This window comes from Typopeltis vanoorti, chromosome 9 (genome assembly GCF_054136105.1).
Source record: "Typopeltis vanoorti isolate ZY-2024b chromosome 9, IOZ_Tvanoo_1.0, whole genome shotgun sequence".
In the NCBI taxonomy this organism is placed as follows: domain Eukaryota; kingdom Metazoa; phylum Arthropoda; class Arachnida; order Uropygi; family Thelyphonidae; genus Typopeltis; species Typopeltis vanoorti.
The window spans coordinates 37,934,787-37,946,756 of NC_143557.1; the positions used below are offsets into that span (position 1 = coordinate 37,934,787).

The window sequence follows — 11,970 nt, forward strand, 5'->3', positions numbered from 1 at the left end:
AGTCGGAATGATACAGTCCTTCCACGACCGTTCCCTGGTAATATCCAGATCCAAACACGACAATCAGAGAGAAACATTAGAAGCGTGATTCTTCGCTCTGCAGAATCCCTTTCCAATCTACAGTCCATTAACGGTGTGAAAGAAAGACACAAATCCAAACGTCGTTTGGCGTTGAGGAGGTGATATGTGGCTTATTCACTGTAGCTCTACCGTGGTAACCTAAGGCATGCAAGCCTGCGGATAGTTCTAGTGCTGACAGATCTCCCTGTAGCATTTTCCAGGTTGACTGCGAGGTCTGCCGCTGATGACTTGCGTGATTCTCAAACATTCCAAGACAAAGCTCATCGATCTCAAACAGTCAGTGTCGGTAGCCTAGCCAGAGCCTTTTCCTGGGAGGCCACCTTTTATTACCAGATTTACACAGATCCGAAATTTTCATGGTACATAAGGTGTTCAAATACGTTTTTGTCAGTATAGTGTACATGGAATCATAATCCTTCAAAGTGCCTGCTTCATTATCAGCATATTCCAATACTTTATTTTCCTTCATAGTTGAAGAAACTATTATCCGTCGCACAGCACGAGAACTGTCAATCTTCCGCAAAAAATGTTCGTGAATCAATTCAAAGAACAACGGACTAGAAAGGTAACCTTGGTCGACTCCAATTTGAACTTTGACGGGATCTGATACGAACACATTAACTAGGAGACTAATAGTTGTATTCGCAAAGATTCCTTTAATGGTGGATAGCAACCTTTTGTCCCCACGTCAATTTGCTGGATGATGTGGAACAGAAAGGGAAGTCGAACATTAGCAAATGGCTGTGCAAAATCTGAGCACTGCTATTGACTGCTTTTTCACATTAACTAGACGAAATAAATCACAGCAGAAACAGATTAAATTCTACTGCTCGGCCTAACACTCCATACCCTTTGTGCTTTTGATTGTGTCTCATTCCTACTTTGAGCCTGTTATTGATAATGCGGAAAAAGATCTTGTAATCAATATTAGATAGAGAAATAGACCTCCAGCTCTTGATTAGAGGTATGTTCTTTATTAGATTTTGGAATGAGGACAGTTTGGCTTGCTACAAATTCACTTGGTATGCAACATGTAGATAGAAAAGTAATTAAATAGTATAACCGGAATGGGAAGAATAAAATCTCAGGCTTTGCTGTAAAGTTCTATCCCTAGACAGGTGCAGTGATTTTCTTGCCTGGCATTTTTCATCGGCTGTGGTAATTTCAGCGCTGTAATAGGTCTGTCGAGCCCATGAGAACAGGAAGGGCATTAATGTTCCAAGAGTTACAGTTTCCCATAGTACTATTGTCTTCAAACAGATTTTTATATAATTTTTGAAAGGAGTCGGGGATGTCTTGTGTGGTGGACATGTCTTCACGATCCATGTAGATTTGGGTGATAATCCTTTCTTCGTAGAATTTAGTGAACTGTTTATTGAGGAATGCAGTTAAAGAGCTATCTGCTAAGTGCTGCTGGATTCTTAAAATAAGAATAAAAATAAAACTTCTTTCTTCCACTTGTTTCTGCCTTTCCAGTAAAACCTCTAACTTTATGTTAATGTTTTTAACGATGTTGCCGCATCTATACCATTGCGTTGGTTTGCTATGACTCATATCTCTTTATTCGGGGATCTCATTTTTCACTTTTGATAAAAGCATGTTTCTTTACCCATTCAATCATATTCTGTTTTACTGCTTATTTGAATTTTAATCACATATCCTGGTTTCAGGTAACATTATTCCATTTTAAACATAGGGTCTGGAGTTTGTTTGAAAAGATCAATGGGAAATTTGGTAAACGTCTTCAAGGAACTGAATTCTGCTTGTTCCATGCAGTAGAATTTATGTAGGACTGGATTATGATCAGACATGTTGATGTCAAGATGTTTTATCTGAATTATCCTATTTAATGGAAGAAAAGGTATAAATTCGATCAATACAGGAACCAATAACTTCATTCATGTAAGTGTAGACCTGGAGATTAGGAATGCGAATCCTCTAGATGTCTGCTAGTTGAGCTTGTCGAGACATGTTTTTAACTGTGAAAATCTTACTTTTTCACTTCTGGAGTGTATTTCTATGTTATCTAATATAGGGTTTTCGACGCAATTCCAATCAATAGCTGCTTTGATATAGTAGTTACCGTATACATATGCAGTTGTTTTTGGAATTGCAGCTGTTTAACTGTTCCATTAGATGCAGCATAAACATTTATAAACCTTATTTCACATCCATGGTATTTTCAGTGTGTTGTCAAAATTTGCCCTTCTTCATCCCTTTAGATATTACAGAATGACCCAAGGAGATGGGGGAGGAATAAAAATAAGAATCCCTACTCTTCAATAAGAAAGAAGTAGGTATCTATCTGTTCAAGTTTTTATATCTGCAGAAGTACATTTCTTGGAAAAACAAAACCTGATATTATAGTGTAACATTAGTTTCAATACAGGTTGTTTAACTAGCCTTCAGAATCCTGATAATAAGGCAATGCAGAAGAGAGGTGATATCTCATACTTGAGGCTTAACTTCTAGATTATTGGATGAACCGGATGAGGTGTTTAAAATAATTGCTTGTCATTATTTCAGTGTCACGGCTACTGTTCTTGACTTGGAAAAGCTAGTTATTTTCTTTTCATATAGATGCTAATCGTACTGAAAAAATATGGAATATGGTTTCTTTTTGAAAATCTTTTCCGGATATTAAGTTCATTCGGATGTCTTACTTGCTTTTTATTTCCTCTTCTTTGATTTCTCCTTGTATAACAGTTTCATTGGTTTGATTTCATCTTTTATCTGTTCACTTGTCATGCTAGCTTCACTGTTATTAATTTTAGCTAATGTTCCATTTGCATTCGACAGTGAAAGTGTTCCTGCTGTTCTGAAAATTTTGGGCTAATTTCTGACTGATATTGTCTCACACTACGTATGGTTTTACCAAATATGGATGTTTGAAAGCGCCCTCTTTTTTGGATTGAATTAGAAGATCGGTGACTCTTCTTTAATCTTCTCCGACCTGTATATCCGTTGTAATAGGCACTATTACAACGAAATGAGATGTAGAGAACTTTCGCATTTCGACATTTATTGAAGGAAAACCTCTCCAAAAACTGGGTGATATACAAGATTACTCTAAATCTCACCGAGTAACCCTAAATGATCACAAACTCTTCGCTCTTGACCAGAATAACTCCAGGACAGGAAACTCACCAGTGCCATCATTCAGTGACAGGCAGAAACCCGCCACCGAAGAGATCCTCTCTTCTTCCAGGAAGCAAGCCAACCCAAAGACGAATATTATTACTATTCAAGTGTGGGCTTTCTCCAGAAAATCGGATGAACTCTAAAACCATCCAATCAATGAGTGATCCGAAGGATCATTTAACTCATTACTCAGTGGTGGTTGCACTCAGTGACAGAGTCACCCTACCACCGAGCAGAACCGTCCTCACTGAGCTACCCAAAGGATCACCACCAAACTCATCACTCCCAACCTGGGTGACTCCAGGACAGGAAACTCAGCGGTGAATCCACTCAATGAGAGGCAAAAACTGCTATCTAGCAGAACTTCTCTACTCTAAAGATGAACATTACTAATTGCCATCAGTGGGAGCCAGACCCAGATGGATTGCAAGGTTAAATAAATTCAGAAGTTATCTTTTTCCAATATATTGTACAAGTAATAAAAAAAAGTTTGCACATTATTATTAAAATATTCTCGATCAGAGATAACTGTAGAGAGCTTTATCACTTGGTTATGATTTAAATTAAACTTGCTAAGAAATTATATTCTTGATGAATCCTTTATTCGAGTGTAAGTCTGCTTGGTTGGCCGAGTGGTCAGCGTATCCACACTCCAACCAACAGGTTGTGCGTGTGGCCGTGCATGTTTGTGATTGTCTTTAGGTCGAAGATGACTTTCGTCGCTCCGTGTGAGACCACCTTCCCTCTTACTGGAAGCCTCAAGTGGTTGAAAACTTTCATTATTCTCTTAACCAGGGTTTCTGGAACTTTGTAAAAATAAGTGAAAAATACAATTAATATATATAAAATTAATAAAAATGTAAAGAAATCATTAGTCCACCCACAGTTCGAATTTACTATAGGTTTATAAATAAACCATTCGTGAATGGGACCAACACAAAAAAGAGCAAAGTTTGTGTGCGAAGATCTAGAGGCTACTTCTATATAGCTTCATCAATTGCCTTCTCGTAGCCAATATTTCAAAGCACACTCAGACGTGCATAATGCTATCCATTAAGATAGAATCACTACCCAGATTCAATTTCAATCTTCGCTAAGTTCTCATCAATGGAAATCAAGATCCAAAACAATAAGGCAATGCCTCTACATAAAACTAGCTTATTCGTAAAGATACTTCACGCGCAAGCTTTGTTTGCTTATTACACTTGGATAAAGAATGAAACAAGAATATAATTTCTTGCTAAGTTTAATTTAAGTGATAACCGAGTGAAAACTTTCTAGAGCATTTTTCTCAGCTTTTCTTCGCCAGTTTCTCGAGTTAGTCTATCTCTGGCAAGGGCAATAGAGTTTCTGTCTCACTAATTCAGGCATTTAACCTTGTATCCTTGCATCTTAAGCAAATTGGCCATGGAACTCGCACTGTTACTGATAATAATACGAGTATCAAGATTTAATGGCTATGAGGTGGCGGCAGCTGTCTGCTGTTCACTTCTATCTGCACCCTCCTGAAAACTTTGATTTATTAGTAGTTCCGGCTCACTGTTAGTAAATGTTTGAAAGATGAAAACTGATTACCCACTAGTGTCCAAAAAACGTTGTGCTTGAGAAGATCCACCTACTCTCTTAGGAAATTAAAAGGTTTTAGCAGATATATTTATTGTTTATTTTATAATTTATAATTTTATTTAGAGCATTTAGAATATTATGGTATTTTGTGATGAAGATGTAGCATGTATATCTTTGGAATACAATACTTATAAATGTATTTTAGGTGTGATGCAACTTTTATAAATAGTCTTGTCCATCGTGTTTCTTTATACACAAGTTCTATGTAAGTCTGGAAAATGGTGCCAGTTAAGTTACCCAGACCTCAAGTGTGCCCCTCCAAAAATAGATTATGGGCCAGTATAGCTCAATGGAAGTGGCGCTGGCGTCCTCTGCGCATGGTCGCTCGAAGTCAGACTTAAGTTCAACTCTAGTCGCCAACTGGAGGAACTTTTTCTAAGCCTTTCTTCGACCGATTCCGGAGTTAGTCGATCTCGCACGGGAAAGCAGGTTTTTCCTCCAGGAAACTCGGGTTTTTTTATCCCGTGAACTCAAGAAAATTGACCGTAGTACCCACATTATTTCAGACAATAACATATCTTGTTAGGGTTAGATACCAAGAGATGGCACCACTTGTTAGCCAGCCTCTTCATCGGTGGCTGCTATAATTAGTGATAGACATGGGCCAACTGTCTCTGATTGGCTACCGGTGGAGATTGAACTGCCCACTCTGTCTCCAAAAGCTAGATAGGGTATAAAGGACTTGCCTACTCCCTATAAGGGAATAAAAGGCGTAAGCTGATTTATTCTGATTTTGATTTATTATTATTATTATTATTATTATCTTTCACAACGTTAACTTATGATTGGGTAAACAGCCCCATCTACTCCCTATATGGAACAAATAGGCGTTAGCTGATTTATTATTATTATTATTACCAGTTACCCCAAGGGAGTCCAGAACTGCTCATTGAAGGAAGCCATACATCACCCATACCATCTGTCATTCTTCTCTTTAATCTCATCATCACACTAGATGCATTCGTTACTTCAGCAGGCAAACTGTTCACTCACTCTCTGCTCTGTGAGAGAAAAATCTAGGTCTTACATCTTTCTTCACCGCTCATAAATTTAACTTATAAGAATCTTCTCCGCACATTGCGTTCTCTTTGCTACGTTACGTTTGAACTTCAATTTCCTATCCAGCATAAATCTGAGATCCGTAACTTCATCAGTTTCTGAAAGCATAATATACCATTGGAAATCTCATCATGCCAAGGTGCACAACTAACATTTAACATTTAACATTACTAACATTTAGTACACAGCCATTGTCATTTGCTCTCTGTTTCAACTTATTCAGATCCTGAAATTATCCACCACTCCAAATATACTGATAGGTTGGTAGTTCGACAAATCGTTTTTCGTACGAAATGTGCACATTGGAACTATTATACATTCTTTCTATTCCTGTGGGATCTTGCTTGAGCTGAGCTGAGCTAAGACTCAAGTTATACAAGCATTTCAAAGGCAAGCCAGTTATTCCTTTAGCATATGTGCTGATATCCCATCTGTCCCGATTGCCAAATTCTTATCCACATTATGCAACAGCTCTTCAAACTCTCATGTACCTCTAATTCTTCATCCAATGTGGCAGTGTATGGGCAGAGTAGTTAAACATTTGTTGATGTTTTCTTTGAAAAAGTGAGGGTTGTAATCATTGTGGAAAACAGTAACAAAAGAATGTTTCGAGAGCAGAGATATGGAGAAGGATGAGAAATTGGTTGGATAAGTTTGGAGCTGAACTGTATATATAGGTATTGACCAGCAGCTGCTCGTGTTCGCACATGATTATAAGTAAGTCAGCCAATTCAGTGGAGAAGCGTCCATGAAAATAGTTACAGAAAATACATAATGCGACAACAGAGCGTCTAGGAAAGCAACGGGAAAAGGGAGAGATCACCTATTAAGCGATCTCTCTCCTAAATACTGTCATCCATTTTAAGGGAGGGAAATCTTAGATGCTCCACTCAATATATAACGATAATCTAAGGTCTGGTAGATTTCAGATTTGTAATGTGTTAACAATTAAGTAGAAGAGAAGTACTGTTTAGAACGAAAAGAATACCAGAGTGGTGTGTTAGAGACTGAAGAGGTTATGGGCATGATGGGTTTCTGTCAGGACGGCTAGACTGTGTCAGATCATTTCCATACCTGCTATTATTAGTAATAGTTGTAGAAATAGTAGTGGTAGTCGGCTATATTTTAGCCGATTTTGAAGTAGTTAAATAATTTTGTCTGTTATTTAAATCAGATTCTTCCTAGGACACCATCTAGACAGGGTGTACCATGAGGAAATTTTTATATTTACAGTTGATTTACTTAATCATTTTAATCAAAAAATAGAAGAAAATATAGATCACCGTGAATGGGCGGGGAGTTACTGTTCATTCACGCGGCTGTTGCTAGCTGCAGTGCTAGTTAATGATGTGTACATCCAAGTCTCGTTCTCGCAAAAGTTCTTGAAATATACAAACAATGCTTCATAATTTGTCATTCAATTGATCATGTTTAACTATGGATCATATTATCTGGTATCAGAAATCATGCAGCAACGTAATTAAACCTTTACTTTAAAACGTTAAGACTTTGTAAAATAAAATCTCATGTCTTGAGACGCAATCTCTCAGAACACTGACAGTAAAACATACGTTTTTTTCTTTCTTTTTTTGCCACTGTTGAAAACTAAAAACCAAGTGGTGTCATCCAAAAGCATGATTATCATACCCCCCTCCCACACACATAGAGGTTCCACATTCGAATATTGGTAGTTGCAAATATTCATTCATTTTCAGGCTAAAATTTCAGACTGTCTATTCAGACTAAAATAGGTTCGAATCTCATCACTCAACTGTATTTTGTTTGTTTGTCTTGAGATGTACTACAACTCAAAACTTTCACACATGATTTTCTCCATCCGATGTGAAATCATTCGAAGTGAGAAATGGCTTGAAAATAATACCTTATTTTGTTCTAGGACAAACCGCTTAGATTATCGAATTTCTTTTTCATCCACGATATAATATACCTCGAGAAATGTGAACGACCCTAAAGTTTAAATGTTTTTACACCCTTTCTTGGAAGGGATTCTCATTAAATATGTTCTCCTACTGTTGACGTAATTCACCAGTGCATAGAAGTATGTGTCATCGTTGTATTACTCGCTTGTTACTGTGTACGTGCCATCACTCATGAGTGTTATATCGCTTTCTTCTTTAGTCTTATGGTAGTGATCTCACTTATCAAATATCGTCTTTAGAAAATAAAATTGTGCAAAATTAAACTGTCTCTGAATTTTGATGAGACAAAATTCAGAAACAGTTCTCTGGGCTTCAAGAAATATTTCATAATTTCTAGGGAAATTATGAAATATTTCTCGAATGGAATGAAATCTTGGTAGCTGAGAAGACTTTAAGGATGTTTCACGCTTATATCGACAATCCATACAGTTGTTGTTGTTATTTCGGCATACGGTTGAAGCAATTAACGTAATAATTCCACTGTATTAAGTCCATAAATTGCTGGGGATTGCTAGTCGTTGAATTTCAAGAACAGTCTGATACCTTCACATTCTTTTGAATTGGGTATATCTGATTGCTGAGTTTATCAAAGGAATAGAAAATGCAGATGTCCGCACATTTCGTTCCATTAAATCTGATGAAATGGCAGAAATAAAATAGCTTCAGTCGATTTTCTTTCTGACATTTTTTAATTATGTAAGATCCTTTGAAAGGAATGGAAACTGAAGTCAGTAATTCAGTTAAAGAAGCTGAATACTATCCCCAGTGCCGTAACGAGGGCGTGGCGAAAGAGGCCCCCGCCACGGGCACAAAACGTAAAAATTTAAAAAATAAAAATAAATAAATATATATAAAAGTCCGCTATTTTATATTGTATTTTTAAATTTCGGCAATACGGCGCTTTAAACATACAGATTCCGCAACACACTGCAACTCATTTTGATGGGGTCAGTAGTAAGTATTTAACATATTGCATTTAGTAAAAATTGACATGTTACATTTAAATTTTTAAACTTTTTGTCATTTTTGGGTTAGGGGGGCGCAAGTTAGAAACTTGCCACAGGCGCTTCATACCCTCGTTACTGTACTGACCATCCCAGGAGAAGACTGCTTACTTTGATACATTCTGGGAATAGCTGTACACCTGCCTGAAGGGATAATTTCTTAGATCAGAGAATAAGACAGGTTCACCCTGTTAATTTTTTATCACCATGCATCTTTGCATCAGTCCCTGTATAGTGTAATATGGCATGCAGCTAAGTGTTGTGATGAACCCTGCAATGCCTTTCGTGCTCGGCTATTTCCTATCATTCATTTGTTTGTTGTCTGTCCTATTTTAATGTTCCTACATCTTTAGCAGTTGAGGTCTTCAAGGTATTACACTGTATTGATGTGAATCTACAGGTAAAATATTCATTCATTTTAAATGTCTATAAAATACTAACATGAATCTCTACCCTTTTTCAGAATTTCGATGACGATCAAATATCTTCTCTTCTCAAAATAGAAAAGCCCGTGGAATTCCTTAAGGAAGTTATGCAGCTTATTAATACGTTTGAATGCAAAAGAAACCAAGCTGTGGATCATGCACCTTTAACCAGTAAATCAAGCCATCCTGCCAACTGCAGTAGTGTAATACAAACTTGTCAGGTGGCTTCATATAGCAGACCAGCTTCAGAAATAGTGTCTTCATCACTGTCTAGAAAAATGAGAACTGATAACTGTGAGCACATCGAGCCTGCTTTGCATTTTCAACATGAGGCTAAATACAACTGCTCCTCTAAATACAGATTTTCTACATGTGAACCTGCAACAACAGACTCAAAGAGAATGCCACCCATTGTAATTCCCTTGGAGGTTGTCAATCAAACTCAGCCCCGATTCAATCACATAGTTGGTGTTTTGAAAGATCCTCGTATCCAGAAACGGCAGCAGGTGCCTGTTACCGTAAATCAGAAAACATCAACATATGGTTCAGTGAGCACAACTGCAACTAATTTTAATATTGTGGAAACTGCAAAGCCATTCCTGGATGTGGCATGTTCGAGAACATATCGCGATACTGACTTTGTTATCCCTATTAATAATCATTCTGGAAAAGCAATACCGTCAGATTTCAAAATTTCTGACTCACTGCTAAAATTTCACTCCAAATCAACAGCTACTGCAGCTCATGATGATGCATTTTCCACCCTTCCAGTTCCTTCATCAAACGATTTATGGAATTCTGTACACTGTCTGAAGCATCAGAGATTCGGGCAGATACAAAAGCGGCGATCAAAAAATCTCATTGTAGTAGAAACTGATAAAGAACCTATTAAAAGTGAGAGATCTCCAGCAGAAGTATTATATGATGAAACTGACACGAGCACGAAATTCTCCAAAGAAAATAGAAAAGAAAGTGCAACGTCTATTCAGGTTCGGGCAGCTGCTATGAATTATATATCTCCCTTGTCGCTATGTGACGTACCTAATCAGTCATGTACTTCTGGGTATGAGAATAAAATATCAAAGAAGCGCAGGTCTTGGGTACATCGCATTCCAGGAAAAGAGATACATGGCTATCACACTTCTGATGCAGAAAGCAAAATTAAAACACTTTTGACCAACACATCCCAAGCAAATATTAATAAAGAATTTAAACATTTTAATTTAAAGAAGATGTTCAAAACTCTTGATCCTGCTGCATCACCATTTAACTCAATGACATTTCCTTTCACTTAAAGAAAAAAAATCTTATTTCTAACACAAGAAATGAGGATGAAATTTTATTAAAAATATGTTTTATTTAATGTGTAATGCTGAGAATCATGTTATTTGATCTATTAGTATTGAAAGTAGCCAAATTTATGGAATATTGTATTGCTTAAAAGATTTATTCTTTTCAATAAATTTAAGAATTATCAAGAAATGTATAATCTGTGTTTGTCTTTGAAAATAATAGCGTTATGGTTAACTAATAAAAAACACAAACATTAGAGGGGGGAAGAAGAAGACAGTGACATTTAGTGGCTAACTTTCCTAGTGTATAATGTTATGGAATCAAATCAAAGTATTCTATAATAATGCATATAAAAGTCAGATCTTGAATGGATGTCACTAAAGGAGAGAAGGAGAAAGCAGAGATAAAACTTAACTCAGTCTAGTATACCGAAGAAGGATTATATACTATAATTATATACTATAATTACTATAACATAATAATAATAAATTCGTCTTCTCCCTTTGGGGAATAAAAGGAGTTACTAGATTGACTTTGAATAAATCTGATAATACCTTCTATTACCTATAGGGTAAAGCCGTTTTACCCTATCTAACTTTTGAGGGCTGAGCGGGACGATTCGATCGCCACATGTAGCCAGAGATAGCTGGCTCAAGACTATTACTAATTACAAACGGCATCCATAAAGAAGGCAATTTTTGCCATCTCGTTGTCCTTCACCTTAATTCGGTATATAATTGTCTGAAATATGGATTCTACAGTCAATTTGCTTACAGGAGAAAAATCCCCTTGCTGCTGAGAAGTCAACTAATTTGGAAACCAGTCAAAGAAAGGATTAAAACTTCCTCTAGTCGGCTACTGGATTCGAACTAAAATGGCTGTCTTCAGGTGTCTTAGCGGTATGAATACAAACGTCACAGATAATAATAATAAGCTAACGCCTTTTATCCCCTTATAGAGAGTAGGCGAGGCCTTTTAACACCCTATCTAGATTTTGGAGACTGAGTGGACAGTTCAATCTCCACCGGTAGCCAATCAGAGATAACTGGCCCATGTCTATCACTATTTATGGAAGGTCACCGATGAAGAGCGGCAAACAAGTGCTGCCATCTCTTGCTACCTAACTCTAACAGGATATGTTACTGTTTGAAAATAATGTGGGTTCTACTGTCAATTTTCTTGAGTTTACGGGACGAAAAACCCTAGTTTTAGCGAGAAAAAACCACTTGTCCGTACCAGAGATCGACTACGGGAACCAGTCGAAGAAAGGCTCAGAAAACGTTCCTCCAGTCGCAGAGGATGCAAGTGCCGCTTTCACTGAGCTACACAGGCCTTACTTTATTATTTTTATTTTATAAACAACTACATAAATCATAGGTTTGCTTCAAGTGTCTCTTTTCT

The 11,970-nt window shown here is 37.0% G+C and overlaps 1 protein-coding gene across 1 annotated transcript in view; it reads left to right on the forward strand.

Annotated features, from left to right (window-relative positions):
• LOC150102980 (uncharacterized) overlaps positions 1-10,765 on the forward strand; it is a 166,714-nt gene extending 155,949 nt beyond the window's left edge. The window contains exon 11 of the mRNA XM_090398061.1: positions 9,315-10,765. Within this exon, the coding sequence (XP_090254187.1) occupies positions 9,315-10,571 (1,257 nt within the window). The 3' untranslated portion in view covers positions 10,572-10,765. The remainder of the gene's footprint in view (positions 1-9,314) is intronic.
• The last annotated feature ends 1,205 nt before the right edge of the window (positions 10,766-11,970 follow it).